General features: G+C 38.2%; 1 protein-coding gene and 1 long non-coding RNA gene across 8 annotated transcripts in view; one reads left to right on the forward strand and one right to left on the reverse strand.

The window, feature by feature from the left end:
• Positions 1–16,493, reverse strand: part of LOC141371349 (uncharacterized) — a 52,795-nt gene extending 36,302 nt beyond the window's left edge. For all 3 annotated transcript variants that reach the window (XR_012376246.1, XR_012376247.1, XR_012376245.1), the window contains exon 1: positions 16,250–16,493. This is a non-coding gene — a long non-coding RNA (uncharacterized lncRNA). The remainder of the gene's footprint in view (positions 1–16,249) is intronic.
• The window catches only part of RTKN2 (rhotekin 2), an 84,381-nt gene that overhangs the window by 42,791 nt on the left and 24,707 nt on the right, over positions 1–16,883 (forward strand). For 3 of the 5 annotated variants that reach the window (XM_073886191.1, XM_073886192.1, XM_073886194.1), the window contains 2 exons: positions 7,024–7,118; positions 7,432–7,518. In XM_073886191.1, the coding sequence (XP_073742292.1) occupies positions 7,024–7,118; positions 7,432–7,518 (182 nt within the window). The remainder of the gene's footprint in view (positions 1–7,023; positions 7,119–7,431; positions 7,519–16,883) is intronic. The other 2 variants (XM_073886193.1, XM_025850331.2) reach the window with 1 other exon arrangement.

Consider the following 16,883-nt stretch of genomic DNA (forward strand, 5'->3'; position numbering starts at 1 on the left):
TTTCCCTGATTGACTTATTTCACTCAGCATAACACCCTCCAGTTCCATCCATGTCGTTGCAAATGGCAAGATCTCATTCCTTTTGACGGCTGCATAATATTCCATTGTGTATATATACCACATCTTCTTTATCCATTCATCTGTCGATGGACATCTTGGCTCTTTCCACAGTTTGGCTATTGTGGACATTGCTGCTATAAACATCGGAGTGTACGTACCCCTTCGGATCCCTACATTTGTATCTTTGGGGTAAATACCCAGTACTGCAATTGCTGGATCGTAGGGTAGCTCTATTTTCAACTGTTTTAGGAACCTCCATACTGTTTTCCCAGAGGGGTTATACCAGCTTGCATTCCCACCAACAGTGTAGGAGGGTTCCCCTTTCTCCACATCCCCGCCAACATCTGTCGTTTCCTGACTTGTTAATTGTAGCCATTCTGACTGGTGTGAGGTGTTATCTCATTGAGGTTTTGATTTGGATTTCCCTGATGCTGAGCAATGTGGAGACTTTTTCATGTGTCTGTTGGCCATTTGGATGTCTTCTTTGGAAAAATGTCTGTTCATATCTTCTGCCCATTTCTTGATGGGATTATTTGTTCTTTGGGTGTTGAGTTTGATAAGTTCTTTATAGATTTTGGATACTAGCCCTTTATCAGATATGTCATTTGCAAATATTTTCTCCCATTCTGTCGGTTGTCTTTTGGTTTTGTGGACTGTTTCTTTTGCTGTGCAAAAGCTTTTAATCTTGATGAAATCCCAATAGTTCATTTTTGCCCTTGCTTCCCTTGCCTTTGGCGATGTTTCTAGGAAGAAGTTGCTGCGGCTGAGGTCGAAGAGGTTGCTACCTGTGTTCTCCTTTAGGATTTTGATGGACTCCTGTCTCACGTTTAGGTCTTTCAACCATTTGGAGTCTATTTTTGTGTGTGGTGTAAGGAAATGGTCCAGTTTCATTCTTCTGCATGTGGCTGTCCAATTTTCCCAACACCATTTGTTGAAGAAACTGTCTTTTTTCCATTGGACATTCTTTCCTGCTTTGTCAAAGATGAGTTGACCATAGAGTTGAGGGTCCACTTCTGGGCTCTCTATTCGGTTCCATTGATCTATGTGTCTGTTTTTGTGCCAGTACCATACTGTCTTGATGATGACAGCTTTGTAAGAGAGCTGGAAGTCCGGAATTGTGATGCCGCCAGCTTTGCTTTTCTTTTTCAATATTCCTCTGGCTATTCGGGGTCTCTTCTGGTTCCGTACAAATTTTAGGATTATTTGTTCCATTTCTTTGAAAAAACTGGATGGTATTTTGATGGGGATTGCGTTGAATGTGTAGACTGCTCTAGGTAGCATTGACATCTTCACAATGTTGGTTCTCCGAATCCATGAGCATGGAACGCTTTTCCATTTCTTTGTGTCTTCAATTTCTTTCCTGAGTATTTTATAGTTTTCTGAGTACAGATCCTTTGCCTCTTTGGTTAAATTTATTCCTGGGTATCTTATGGTTTTGGGTGCAGTTGTAAATGGGATTGACTCCTTGATTTGTCTCTCTTCTGTCTTGTTGTTGGTGTATAGGAATGCCACTGATTTCTGTGCATTGATTTTATATCCTGCTACTTGACTGAATTCCTGTATGAGTTCTAGCAGTTTTGGGGTGGAGTCTTTTGGGTTTTCCACATACAGTATCATATCATCTGCAAAGAGTGAGAGTTTGACTTCCTCTTTGCTGATTTGGATGCCTTTGATTTCTTTTTGTTGTCTGATTGCTGTGGCTAGGACTTCTAATACTATGTTGAATAGCAGTGGTGAGAGTGGACATCCCTGCCGCGTTCCTGACCTTAGGGGAAAAGCTCTCAGCTTTTCCCCATTGAGAATGATATTCGTTGTGGATTTTTCATAGATGGCTTTTATGATATTGAGGTATGTACCCTCTATCCCTATACTCTGAAGAGTTTTGATCAAGAAAGGGTGCTGGACTTTGTCAAATGCTTTTTCTGCATCTATTGAGAGGATCCTATGATTCTTGTTCTTTCTTTTTTTAATGTATTGTATCACGTTGTTTGATTTGCGGATGTTGAACCAGACCTTGCAGCCCAGGGATAAATCCCACTTGGTCGTGGTGAATAATCCTTTTAATGTACTGTTGGATCCTATTGGCTAGTATTTTGGTGAGAATTTTTGCATCCATGTTCATCAAGGATATTGGTCTGTAATTCTCCCTTTTGATGGGGTCTTTGTCTGGTTTGGGGATCAAGGTAATGGTGGCCTCATAATATGAGTTTGGAAGTTTTCCTTCCATTTCTATTTTTTGGAACAGTTTCAGGAGAATAGGTACTCATTCTTCTTTAAATGTTTGGTAGAATTCCCCTGGGAAGCCATCTGGCCCCGGGCTTTTGTTTCTTGGAGATTTTTGATGACTGCTTCAATTTCCTTAGTGGCTATAGGTCTGTTCAGGTTTTCTATTTCTTCCTGGTTCAATTTTGGTAGTTGATACATCTCTAGGAATGCACCCATTTCTTCCAGGTTATCTAATTTGCTGGCATAGAGTTGCTCATAAGATGTTCTTATAATTGTTTGTATTTCTTTGGTGTTGGTTGTGATCGCTCCTCTTTCATTCATGATCTTGTTGATTTGGGTCATTTCTCTTTTCTTTTTGAGAAGTCTGGCCAGGGGTTTATTAATCTTGTTAATTCTTTCAAAGAACCAGCTCCTAGTTTCGTTGATCTGTTCTACTGTTCTTTTGGTTTCTATTTCATTGCTTTCTGCTCTGATCTTTATTATTTCTCTTCTCCTGCTGGGTTTATGCTTTTTTTGCTGTTCTTTCTCCAGCTCCTTTAGGTGTAGGGTTGGGTTGTGTATTTGAGAACTTTCTTGTTTCTTGAGAAGGGCTTGTGTTGCTATATACTTTCTTCTCAGGACTACCTTTTTGTATCCCAAAGATTTTGAACAGTTGTGTTTTCATTTTCATTGGTTTCCATGAATTTTTTAAATTCTTCTTTAATTTCCTGGTTGACCCATTCATTCTTTAGTAGGATGCTCTTTAGCCTCCATGTATTTGAGTTCTTTCCGACTTTCCTCTTGTGATTGAGTTCTAGTTTCAAAGCATTGTAGTCTGAAAATATGCAGGGAATAATCCCAATCTTTTGGTACTGGTTGAGACCTGATTTGTGACCTAGGATGTGATCAATTCTGGAGAATGTTCCATGGCACTAGAGAAGAATGTGTATTCCGTTGCTTTGGGATGGAATGTTCTGAATATGTCTGTGAAGTCCATTTGGTCCAGTGTGTCATTCAATTTCCTTGTTGAGCTTTTGCTTAGATGCTCTGTCCATTTCAGTCAGGGGGATGTTGAAGTCCCCCACTATTATTGTATTGTTGTCAATGTGTTTCTTCGCTTTTGTTATTAATTGCCTTATATAATTGGCTGTTCCCATGTTCGGGGCATAGATATTTACAATTGTTAGATCTTCTTGTTGGATAGACCCTTTAAGTAGGATATAGTGTCCTTCCTCATCTCTTATTACCATCTTTGTTTTAAAATCTAATTTGTCTGATATAAGGATTGCCACCCCAGCTTTCTTTTGGTGTCCATTAGCATGGTAAATGGTTTTCCACCCCCTCACTTTCAATCTGGGGGTGTCTTTGGGTCTAAAATGAGTCTCTTGCAGACAGCATATTGATGGGTCTTGTGTTTTAATCCAATCTGATAGCCTGTGTCTTTTGATTGGGGCATTTAGCCCATTTACATTCAGGGTAACTATTGAAAGGTATGAATTTAGTGCCATTGTATTGCCTGTAAGGTGACTGTTACTGTATATTGTCTGTGTTCCTTTCTGATCTATGCTGCTTTTAGGCTCTCTCTTTGCTTAGAGGACCCCTTTCAATATTTCTTGGAGGGCTGGTTTCATGTTTGCAAATTCCTTTGGTTTTTGTTTGTTGTGGAAGCTTTTTATCTCTCCTTCTATTTTCAATGACAGCCTAACTGGCTATAGTATTCTTGGCTGCATATTTTTCTCGTTTAGTGCTCTGAAGATATCTTGCCAGTCCTTTCTGGCCTGCCAGGTCTCTGTGGATAGGTCTGTTGCCCATCTAATGTTTCTACCATTATAGGTTACATATCTCTTCTCCCGAGCTGCTTTCAGGATTTTCTCTTTGTCTCTGAGACTCGTAAGTTTTACTATTAGATGTTGGGGTGTTGGCCTATTATTATTGATTTTGAGAGGGGTTCTCTGTGCCTCCTGGATTTGATGCCTGTTTCCTTCCTCACATTAGGGAAGTTCTCTGCTATTATTTGCTCCAATATACCTTCTGCCCCTCTCTCTCTTTCTTCTTCTTCTGGGATCCCAATTATTCTAATGTTTTGTCTTATCGTATCAGTTCTCTCTCGAATTCTGCCCTCGTGATCCTGTAGTTGTTTATCTCTCTTTTTCTCAGCCTCTTTGTTTTCCATCATTTGGTCTTCTATATCACTCATTCTCTCTTCTGCCTCATTTATCCTAGCAGTTAGTGCCCCCATTTTTGATTGTACCTCATCAATAGCCTTTTTGATTTCGACTTGGTTAGATTTTAGTTCTTTTATTTCTCCAGAAAGGGTTTCTCTAATAACTTCCACACTTTTTTCAAGCCCAGCTAGTATCTTTAAAGTCATGATTCTGAACTCTAGGTCCGACATCGTACTAATGTCCGTATTGAGTAGGTCCCTCGCTGACGGTACTACCTCTTGTTCTTTTTGCTGAGGTGATTTTTTTCGTCTTGTCATTTTGTCCAGAGGGGAATAGATGAATGAGAGAACAAAATGCTAACCAGTTAACAACGTCCCCAGCAAATATACTGTATACAAATCAGAAAGGACCTGAAACCAGGGGAAGAAAAAGGGGAAGAAAGAAAAAAGAAAGAGGAAAAAAGAAAAAGAAAGATAAAAACAGAAACAGAACAATACAAAAAAGGCAGAATATGATCAAATATGATCAGGCTAGTGCATAGATCAGTGCCACACACTAGATTTTGGGTGTATTTTGGTCTGTTAGAAAAAAGTGCCTCCTAAAATTTAAAGGAAGAAAGACACATATATGTACAAAATAAGGGTTGATACAATGAAGGGATGGAAGATGACTGTAAAGATGAAAATTATAAAAAATTTTATAAAAAGAATTGACAAGATAAGTTGTTTGAAAAAAGAAAGAAGATTTAAAAAAAAAAAAAAAGAAAAAAGGGAGAGAATGTGATCAGGCAGGAGAGTATAAGAAAGCCATACACTAGTGATTTAGGGTATATTTTGATCTGTTAGAAGAAACTGTATCTCAAAATTTTAAAGAGAGAACAACATATATATATATATATATGCCAAAAATAAGGGTAACTACTATGAAGGGATAAAATATGACTCTAAAAATGAAAAGTAAAAAAATGTTTTTTTTTTTTTTTTAAAAGGATTGATAAGATGCTGGTCGAAAAAGGGAAAAAGAAAAATTAAAAAAAAAACAGTTAAAAAATTAACTTTGATGAACTAATGAATTATGGTAAAAAAAAAGCCATGAATTCTATGTGCAGTATTCCCCTAGCGCTGGAGTTCTCCCGTTCTCCTTGATCGGTAAACTTGGTCTTGGCTTGCTGGCTGTTCGTGCTGATCTTCTGGGGGAAGGGCCTGTTGCCGTGGTTTCCAAATGTCTTTGCCGGAGGCTGAATTGCCCCGCCCTTGTTCTCCGGGCTAAGCAAGCTGCTCGGGTTTGCTCTCAGGAGCTTTTGTTCCCTGCAAGCTCTCGGTACAGCTTTGGAGGATCAGGGTGAAAATGGTGGCCTCCCAATCTCCACCCGGAGGAGCTGAGAACTCAGGGTCCCGCTCTTCAGTGCGCCCCCAGAGAAAAGCAGTCACTCCCGTCTCCCTGGTCTCCGGCCGCACTCCGTGCTCACCCGGCCTGTGACCGAGCGTTTCTGTCTCTAGCACCCGACCCCGTGTGGAGTCTCCAAACCCAGCAGATCCCTGCGGTGTGTTCCCGCGCCGCTCCTCCCAGGGGAGAAAGGGGAGTCTCCCCAGCTCTGCCGCTTGTTGAGCCCCTGCTGCAGGAGCAGTGGCCTGACTGGGCCGTGGATTACAGTTTATGGCCACCCTGAGCTGAGAGCCCACGCCTCGGCTTCGTCTCTGCAGCTGGCTTCCCCGCTCCGATACATGGGAGCTCTGCCGCACTCAGGCACCCCCGGTCTTTCTGTGGCCCCAAGGGTCCTGAGACCACACTGTCCCGGGAGGATTCCACCCCCCGCTTAGGCACTGCAGCAACGTCCTTCAGCAGAGCCGACTTCTAAAAGTTCCGATTTTGTGCTCTGCGGCTCTATCACTTGCCAGAAGCGGCCGGCCGAGCCCCCCTCCCCCGCCGTCTATCCTCCCGAATATCGCCTTGGATTCACTTCTCCGCACATCCCACCTTCCAGAAAGTGGTCGCTTCTCTGTTAAGAGAGTTGTTGCTACTCTCCTCTTCGATCTGTTGAGTTCATAGGTGTTCAGAATGGTTTGATCCCTATTCAGCTGAATTCCTGAGACCAGACTAAATCTAGGTCTCCTACTCCTCCGCCATCTTGCTCCGCCCCCTCCTTGTATTTTTTTATTTAAATATTAAAATATTTATTTATTTGAGAGAAAGAGCACACGCGCTTGTACGTAATGTGGGGCAGGGCAGAGCGAGAGCCAGAGAATCTCAAGCAGACTTTGTGCTGAACACAGAGGTGGATGCGGGGCTCAATCTAACAACTCTGAGATAATGACCTGAGCTGAAAATGAGAGTCAGATGTTCAATTGACTGAGCCACCCAGGCGCCCTGCTCATTGTGGATTTGATTTGCATTTTCTAATGATTCGTGATCTTAAGCATTTTCATGTTTTTATTGGCCATTTGTATATCTTCTTTGGAGAAATATCTATTAAAGACCTCAGCCTGTTTTTCAATCAGGTTGTTTATTTTCTGTTATTGAACATCTAAATATTTTATGTAGTAGAAAATATACTAAAATACTCAAAGTATGTCTTATTTCTCCCTATTACTAGTGGTGCAAAGTATAATTTGCTGGCTCATACTACTCTGACCTTGGAAAGTGCTGAGGATAGTTTCAAGACCCATAATCTGTCTATTAATGGAAATGGTGAGTATAGTCTATATTTTACTTATTACATATGTTATGTTAATAGATAACGTGGTGACAGTAATAATTTCTAATTTTAATATGCTCCTCTGAAGCAGATGTTGGCTTAAATAATGTAGGCATGCGTTTATCTGTGGGTTTTTTCTAATATGTCTATTCCTTTTCCCTTAAAGAGAAAAAAAAATTGTTTTTCTTTTTCCATGCCATTTGCCAGAGATTTGTTTGTGAGGCTAGCTTAGTGAGGATAGAAAGATTTTGTGTATTCTGAATCTTTGTCTTTGACTTGAAATTGATTACTTTACCACCCCTCTAGTTGGCAGTCGAAGACCTGTCTTATTTTTGAAGTTGAAATTGAGGAAGCCAACCCTCCTGTTGGTAGAAACAGAGAATATAGGAGAAGGTAGGGCTGAATTAATCTGAACCCTTTTCTCTCTGGGTGATACTGGTAGTTGTAGTTTATCTAAAAAAATAATATAACAAGTTGAAGAAGGGAGCTAAGTGATTAGAAAGATTTGTAAAATTTAACAAGAGTATTCTCCATTCTCCCAGATTATTTTACCTATAAGGAAAAATACAGAGTGGTGATGGCAAAGTAGTTTAGAAATATAATTTGAGTTATTTATTCTTGTCCATTTTCTGAAGGAGAATATATAAAATTATGTACAACCTTACTTATACTTATTGTTGTAAAGGTGGGTGACTCCATACTGATGAAATAGATGATTTTACAAGAATATTTTTAGATTTTGCACTAAAAATTACATTAAAAATACAGAAACGTTCTTAAAACGTAAATGTACAATGTAACAAATAATTATGAGATGAATATATGCATAACTACCTTCATGTCAAGAAAGAACATTGCCAACATTACTTCTTAATTATTCTAGGTGTAAATGTATCCCAGTTTTTATGGTATTCACTTCCTTGCATTTATTTTTGGTTTTACCACCTATGTGTGCTTCTCTAAATAATACAATTTAGTTTTTTCTGGTTTGAACTTTATATGGATAAAATCACATTATGTCTTCTTGGCAACTTGGTTTTTGTTCATTCAGTATTATATTGCTTATAGTATTTCATTGTATGGTTATATCACTATAACACTATTCAATTATTTTTAATAGTTACAAGGTTCTTTAGGTTTACTCTTTCTTGAGTCAGGTTTAGTAAGTTATATTTTTATATATATGCATCTATTTTATCTAAAATTTGAGGTTCATGGGGGCACCTGGGCGGCTCAGTCGGTTAAGCATCCAGCTCTTGATTTTGGCTCAGGTCATCTTAGGGTTGTCAGATTGTACCCGTGTTGGGCTCCTTGTTGAGAGTGGAGCCTACTTAAGATTCTCTCTCTCCCTCTCCCTCTCCCCCTCCCCCCGACCACTTGCACACGTGCATGCTCTCTCTCTCAAAAAATAAAACATAAATTAAATAAACTAAAATTTGAGGTTCATAAGCATTAACTTCTTAATGGTAGTTTTATGGAATTTCCCCAGCATCTATAGTGATGTTCCTCCTTTCTATTTGATACTGGCTTTCTGTATATTCTCTTGTCTTTTTATTATCATTCTTGTAATAGGCTTGTCAGTGTTTTTATCCAGCTGTCTTTTCTATATATTCTAATTGTTTGTTAGAAGTAATTATTGTAGTCTATATACTCTATATTACTATGAGAGGTGTGATAAAATCTGCTGTGCTTGTAGATTTTTCTAGTTCTCACAGTTACATCTATTTTTGCTTTATATTATTTGAGCCTTTGCTATTTGATGCACACAATGTATTTTTAAGGGGACGCCACACTGGAGCTCAATGTGAGGCTTGAACTCAACTCTAAGATCAAGAGTTGGACATGCAACTGACTGAACCACCCAGGAGCCCCTGATGCACAATTTTTAAATTGTGCATTTTCTTCCACTCTTTTACCTTAAACTGTACTTATTTTTATATTGTAGATATGCCTCTTCAAACAGGATTATATACTGGATTTTAATTTTTATCCAATTTGACAATCTTTGTGTTTTTAATGGAGCATTTAGTCATTTTACATTTAATACCAAATAGTTTATAAGCCATATTATATGATATTAAATATTTGGGCTTAAATCTCCCTTCATATCCTGTGTTTGCTATTGATTTTACACATACCATGTGTTTTTCTGTTCTTTCTTGCCTTTTTAAGGATTGATAATTTTATCATTTCACTTTTTCCTTGTTCTAAGTAAAGTTATAATTCTTTTTCTCATCTTTCAGAAATTACTTTTAGAAATGTCATTAATCATACTTATTAAAGTCTAAAATTAAAAGATGGTTTTACTGTTTTCTTAGACAATGCAAGGACTTTCAAACAGTTAAACTCCATTTCTCAGGTGGGAGGGATTGGGTGGCTGTGTGATAGACATTGGGGAGGGTATGTGCTATGGTGAGCACTGTGAATTGTACAAGACTGTTGAATCACGGATCTGTACTTCTGAAACAAATAATGCAATATATGTTAGGGAAAAAAAAAAAAGAAGAAGAAGATAGCAGGAGGGGAAGAAGGAAGGGGAGTAAGTCAGAGGGGGAGATGAACCATGAGAGACGATGGACTCTGAGAAACAAACTGAGGGTTCTAGAGGGGAGGGGGATGGGGGATGGGTTAGCCTGGTGATGGGTATTAAAGAGGGCACATTCTGCGTGGAGCACTGGGTGTTATGCACAAACAATGAATCATGGAACACTACATCAAAAACTAATGATGTAAGGTATGGTGATTAACATAACAATAAAAATTATTAAAAAAAAGAACTCCATTTCTCTGACCTGTGTGCTATTGTTGTATATTATAATTCTATTTGATTTTTAAAGTTCACAAGATGTTTTATACATTTTGTATTTACTTAGATTTACCTATAAGTTTCTGTGTACTATTTGTACCTTATATCTCACATCTGGGATTACTTCCCTTATGCTTTAAGTATAATCCTTAGAATTTCATTTAGTGTGTTCCACCAGTACCATACTTCTTTGTTCTTGTGTTTGTCTGAAGATGACTCTATTTTGCTTCATTCTTGAAAGGTATCTTTTATAGGATATAGGATTTTGGCAGTTTCAATTTTTTCTTTTTGAATATTAAAGATATAATTGCACTCTCTTCTGGCTTCTTTTAGTAGCTATTGAAAATCATTTGTCAGTGTGTCACTTCTGGGAAGGTAACTTTATTTTCTCTTTGTCTTTGGTTTTCTGAAGTTTCGTTATAATATAGGTGTAGAATATAATTTCATTTATGCTGCTTTTGGAACTCCTTTAACTTCTTAAATTACTGATTGGTATCTTTCATTAGTTCTGAACAAAAATCTCACTTTGCTACTCAGAGAGCCTCTGTTCCATCCTCTTGCTTTTCTTCTAGCATTCCTGTTAAACCTGTGTCCATCTTTCTGGCTTTATCCTCTATGTTTCTTACCCTTTATGATGTATTTTTTATCTTTTTGTCTGTCTTTAATGCTTTTCTGGATTGCTTTATGAACTATGTTCTATTTCCTTTATTCTCTCTGCAGCTCCATCTGATATGCTGTTAAACCTATATACCAAGAGTTCTTCATTTCTTTTTTTTATTATGTTATGTTAATCACCATACATTACATCATTAGTTTTTGTTGTAGTGTTCCATGATTCATTGTTTGTGCATAACACCCAGTGTTCTATGCAGAATGTGCCCTCTTTAATACCCATCACCAGGCTAACCCATCCCCCCAACCCCCTCCCCTCTAGAACCCTCAGTTTGTTTTTCAGAGTCCATAGTCTCTTATGGTTCGTCTCCCCCTCTGATCCGATTTCCCCCCCTTCATTCTTCCCCTCCTGCTATCTTCTTCTTCTTCTTCTTCTTTTTTGTTTTTAACATATAATGTATTATTTGTTTCAGGGGTACAGATCTGTGATTCAACAGTCTTACAGAGTTCACAGCGCTCAGCATAGCACATACCCTCCCAAATGTCTATCACCCAGCTGCCCAAGAGTTCTTCATTTCTGTTCTTGTATTTCTTGGCTCTGGAAGTTCTATTTGACTTTTTCAGATTTGCTCTGGAACTTTGTATTTCCTGCATGCATTGTCAATGTTATCTTTTAGGTTTTTAGTAAAAAGGCTCTTTTATAGTCTATGACTAATAATACAGATATATAATAATGTCTTTCTGGATCTATTTCTGTTGTCTTTTTCTAGTGGTTCTCATGATGTTTCAATTCCTTGAATGTCTTCATATACTTGTTATCATAATCAAAAGTTTACATACAGGAATAAATTGATGCATAATGTTTCTGTTTGCTTCTGGCAGGCACCTAGGGGGACTATCAGTCTAGGCCCGCTTTACCCAAAGATCGTGTCTGAGTTTCTCTGGGCCCCTTCTATCCCCCGCCTCTAGGCATTGAGACTCCTGGGCTTGGATTATTTCTAGTTCACCACTACCCTGTTGGTGATTCCTTCAGGATATCAGCCTAGCATGAGGAGGATCTCCCATTAAACTGGTTACATTGTTCAGGCCCTAGACTTTGATTTCTGCTTCCTCATCTTGCAAGATCATTAAATCATAAATTCAGACTTGCTGGGATTGGCAAATGCTCTCAGGACAAACACAGCTTCTGTGCTCACTTAACTCACTGGTTCTCATCTATCAGATTTGTACTGGTAATTTCTTATAGTGTTGTTACCTCTTTGTTGCTCTGGGAAAAAAATTTAACTATATTTGATTCAGCATTTTCAGGAGTTTTCAGTGGGAAGTTTGGTCTGAACAATCTAGACTTCCATCACCCAAAACTTGAAGTCCATTATAGAATTAGCATTATCGGTTTCATCAGAAAATCTGGCAGATGGAGTTTATATTGTCATTTCATTTGTGTCAGTTCTCTAGAATTATAAAAATTACCATCATATGTTGAGTGTCTATTATGTGTCAGACACTGTTCTGTGAAATACTATTCAGCCTTAAAAAGGAAAAAAATTCTGCCGTATGTGGCAACGTGAATGCACCTTGAGGACATCATGCTAACTGAAATAGACAGTCACAGAAGGACAAATACTGCCTGATTCCACTTATATGAGGTAACTAAAATAGTCAGATTCAGAGACGCAGGCATAGAATGGCAGTTGCCAGGGGAAAGAAGGAGTTGCTAAATAACGGGCATAAAATTTCAGGTATGCAAGGTGGGTAAGTTCTAGAGATCTGCACAATGCACTGCCTATTGTTAACAGTACTGTATTGTGCACTTAAAAATCTGGTAAGAGGATAGATCTCCTGTTAGGTGTTCTTACCACAATAAAATGTAAATAAATAAATACTTTGTAGCAGTTTTCATTGCTAGTATCTGTGAGATATATCTATAAAGAAATGTTACAATGAAGTGATTAATAGCCTGGACTGTGGAGCCATCAGCCTTGGACTCCTGTTCTAGTTCTACCATTGGCTAGCTCTGTGACCTTCACAAGTTCCTCATTTTATTGTCATTTACATTTTACAGATGGGTGAATTGCAGCCTAGAGAAAATAACATGCTGGATCATGTAGCTAGGAAGTGGGTGAGCCAGACTTTAAATAATCCAGGACAGGCTGCGCTCTTTCTGCTATGCTTTCTGGTTGGGGATGATGACTGCTAAAGCACCTAAAGAATCAAAATACTATCAATGTGTGAATAATGGAATTGATGATGAAAGGGTCCATTCTTTCAACCAAATCATCTGAAAAGTTGTGGAAAGGAATACAATTCATAAAGGAAGCATTAATTTAGCAGTGATTCCTCAGTTGTCTTCAGTGTTCTGTAAGATAGTACTAGATTCTTATTTAATAAAATGCTCATGGGCAGATCAGCATGGGAACTGTGTGGTATGGCTCTGTTTTAGAGAAACACAATCCAGACTAACATATTAAAGACTGTGAGAAGACCTATGCCTAAAATAATAACACCCAAAAACTGTTGACTTTGGAACTTGTAGGCTCCACAGAAAAAAATTTAAGAAATAGTAACATATGTGCCTAACTCTTTATATAATACGTATGTATATTCCTAGGAGTGTGGGTAAATTAAAATCTTGGAAATCATATTTTGAAAAATAAGAAATATTGTAATTTAAAGGAAACAATTTTATACAGCAAAAAGCCATCCTCAAATTTATTCATTAATATAAATCTACGTTAATATAGTGGGTTTTCCTAAATATGTCTATAAAATCAAGAGGAAATACTAGAATTTTAAAAATTTATAACTCAGTTTTATTATTCTTGATAATTGAAAGGAAAAGCTAAAATGATATCTTTGTCATCAAGAAATTTTTATGCTTTTTATAAAACAATGAAACCACATTGTGAAGATTGACTCACACGGAACTGAGATGTTATCTGGATTCTTTCCCTTGCCTGTGTTTTGTTTTTGTTGTTGCTGTCATTTTTAAACACCATTTTGTTCCCCATTTGAAACTACAAATGAATTAGATAAAATCTTTAAGTAGTGAAAAGTCAAATTGCTTTTTCACTTCCTGTTTCATCTTGTCCTAATGCCGCCCTTGGTTAGAAAAGAATTAAATATTTCGATTAGTTATGTTGCACAAGGACAGAGACAGCTCTGAAAATGGAAAGGGTGTGGTTTTGAGAGTGAGACTGCCCTGGATATGAAATTATGAGAAGCAGCTACTGTGTGCCAGACACAATGATAGATGCCATTTACACTTTGTGATTTTCACAACCCTCCTACCTAAGAAGGTAGTATTTTTAAAAATGAAGACTTGATACTCAGATAGGTGAAGTAACTAGCCTAGATGCCATATTTCTTGTCAGAAGTCAAGAGAAGCAGCTGTGACTCTACACTTCATTCTACAGGGGTCCTGAGCTATAAAGAAACCTAGGTTAGAAGGGACAGGTGATTGCAGAGTATGTGGCAAGGAGTCTGTAGAAAAAGGAATTCTACATCCAATATCCCTTTTTAAGGACTGCAATCAGGAAGAAATTATTTTTCTCTGCGTGCTATGAAATCTAAACTTATTTTAACAGAGAAGCACATGGTTACATGTGGTATTTAGGTTCCAGATACATTATTGATTGGAGAAACTTTATGAACTCGTCTGAAACACTAATCATCATTTATGATTCTATTTTTTTTAGAAAGTGCATCCTAACTTAAATACAACTAGCTTACAGATATTTAGAACATAAGCCATTCATAAATCTGGGATTGCTATATAAAGAAATTTGCTTTCAAACTTTAAATTCATAACTCACAAAGTTGATTTCAGATGTATTACTTAGATGCCTGCTTTTATGCAATTTTTATTTCATTTCCTGCCTATTTTAGGAAAAGAGATTCTCATATTTATTTATTTATTTATGTCTGTGTTTTAGAGTCATTGCCTTTTTTGTATTTATGCATTTATTTCTCCTAGTTCAAACCCTTTATTTCTGAAAGATAGCAGCTTTACCAAGGTATTAATAAAAAAGATTTTAATAGTCCCAGGCAATTTGTTGTGTTCTATTCTATAGTAGAATGATGAGCAAGCTGGTTGTTAAAAACTTTGTTTTACTTTGTATACTTCATTTCGGCTGGTCTTTTTCATATTACTGATGTACCAAACCTTGGCATGGCATCTATATATAATATAATTGTATTTTTACCTAAAAATGTTTTATTTTCCAGAATTATTAAGACTTTTGCGTCAATAATAGTCAGAGCCAATAGCTAGCCATTTTATAGTCATTACCAACAGGGATGCAGTAGAAACTTTGAAAATCATTTTCGTGTGGTCGAGTGTGGGCAAAGGGCCATATATTGGGTTTTTATTTAGACCCTAATACAGAGAATTATGCAAATGTGAAAGCTCTATGCCCACCTACACACTACATTAAAGGAATATCTTAATGTTTTTTGAAAGAACTTTTTTAAACAATTGCACACTTACAGAAAAATTACAAGTTAAATGTCAAGATCTTCCCCCCCCAAAATACATGAGAGCAAGTTGTTTACATGATTCTCCATTAGCCCCAAATATGTTAGTATGTATTTCCTACTGTAGGACATGGGCTACATCACTACCACTCTCCAAGTCAGGAAATGAATATTAATACATTACCACCTTTAATCATCAGACTCTATTAAAGTGTTGCTTATTGTCCCAATAATGTCTTTCATGACAAAAGGAGCCAGTGCAGAATCCTGCATTGCTTTTAATTATCATTCTTTTTTCAGTTTCTTTCAAACTGGACCAGTTCTTCTTTTTTTTGTCATTTATAACCTTGACATTTTTAAAAATCATAGTCTCTTATTTTGTAGAAGGTCCCTATATTTGGGTTTGTCTGATGTTTTCTTGGGATAAGATTTAGGATATGCATCTCTGGCAGAAATATCACGGAAGTGATGCTAAGTTCTCATTGCATTCTGTCAAATGGCATATAATTTCGATTCATCCCATTACTAATAATTTTCACTTTGATCACTTGATTAGTGTGGTGTCTGCCCACCTTCTCGACTGTACAGTTATTCTTGTTTCCCCTTTGCAATTAATACATATTTTGTGTGGAGGAGGGGAGTGTTTTGAAACTATGTCGGTGTATTTCTTATTAGTCTTTCAGTTTACTCATTGATTTATTTATATCAATATGGACTCATGTTTTCCTATTTTATTCAGTGCATCAAAATTGGTTAATATTGCTTACTTTAAGGTTCAGGTTGTCTCCAGTTTGGCCAAGGGGAGCACATTCAAGATGGGTTCTGTTGTCTTTTTGACAGCGTTTTCATCATTCATTGAGTAGTTTCCTTGCTTTATGGCATAACAAGATATTTCAATCTCATCAGGTACTTTCTGTGCCCCAGCCTAGGAACCAGTCATTTCTCCAAGGAATGCCAGTTCTTTTTAATGGAAATAATACTTAGAAGACACGGTCTGGGATCTAGGTATACTCCCTGCCATAAGAGTACCACCATTAGGGTGCTGCTTTCCCCAGGCCCTCTCAGCGGGCACAGCAACACATATGCACATATGTGGTCTTATATTTCTTAATCTCTATATGTTGGAAACCATGAGTCCACACCAGTGTATCCAGTTCTAATCCCAACAGTGCAAGTTCATTCTACACATTTGTAACTCCTTTCTCTGACAGAGAGAAAACTGTCTTCTATTACCTTTAAAAATGCATTTTCTTTGATCAGTCTTCCTGAAGGCAGCCATTTTTCTATCTCCCCCAGATGGATGCTCTTTTCTCCTTGCGGGAGCTCTGACTCATTCTAGGCTGTCCCTTGCCCCGTGTGGCCACTCCTTACCTTGCTGAGGCTTACACAGCCCACATAGGCCTACGTCCTCAGGCTTTCAGTTCTCATGCCTGGCTGCCCTTTCCCTTATGCCATGTGGACACCCCCCTCAGCCCGCCTGTGCTCTGGCACCCCATGCCCAGTGCCTGTTCTCAGATGTCACCGGGCTCTGACACACTGTTCTGGGTCACTGAATGTATGGATTGTGTCCTCACAGCTCTTGGACTCTGACTCCCATGGCTGAGTCACATGCCAAATGTGTGCACTCACCTTACTCTTTGGCTTCTGATACCTCGCATTGGGCAGCCACACCATGTAGACACTCCTCACTCTGCTTGGGCCTTGATCCCCCACACCAGACCACTCCCTGAGGAAAGATTCCCCCACGTCATCCATCTTCCCCAGCCCATTCAGGCTCTGACACCTTGTGCCTGGCAGCTCTCCTACTCACCCTCCCCATCCTGCCTGGCTGTAGCACCTTGCTCTGGCGCACCACAGCTCCCCCCAC

The sequence above is a fragment of the Callorhinus ursinus genome, unplaced genomic scaffold, assembly GCF_003265705.2.
Source record: "Callorhinus ursinus isolate GAN/ISIS: 27379988/994484 unplaced genomic scaffold, GSC_fseal_2.0 scaffold69, whole genome shotgun sequence".
In the NCBI taxonomy this organism is placed as follows: domain Eukaryota; kingdom Metazoa; phylum Chordata; class Mammalia; order Carnivora; family Otariidae; genus Callorhinus; species Callorhinus ursinus.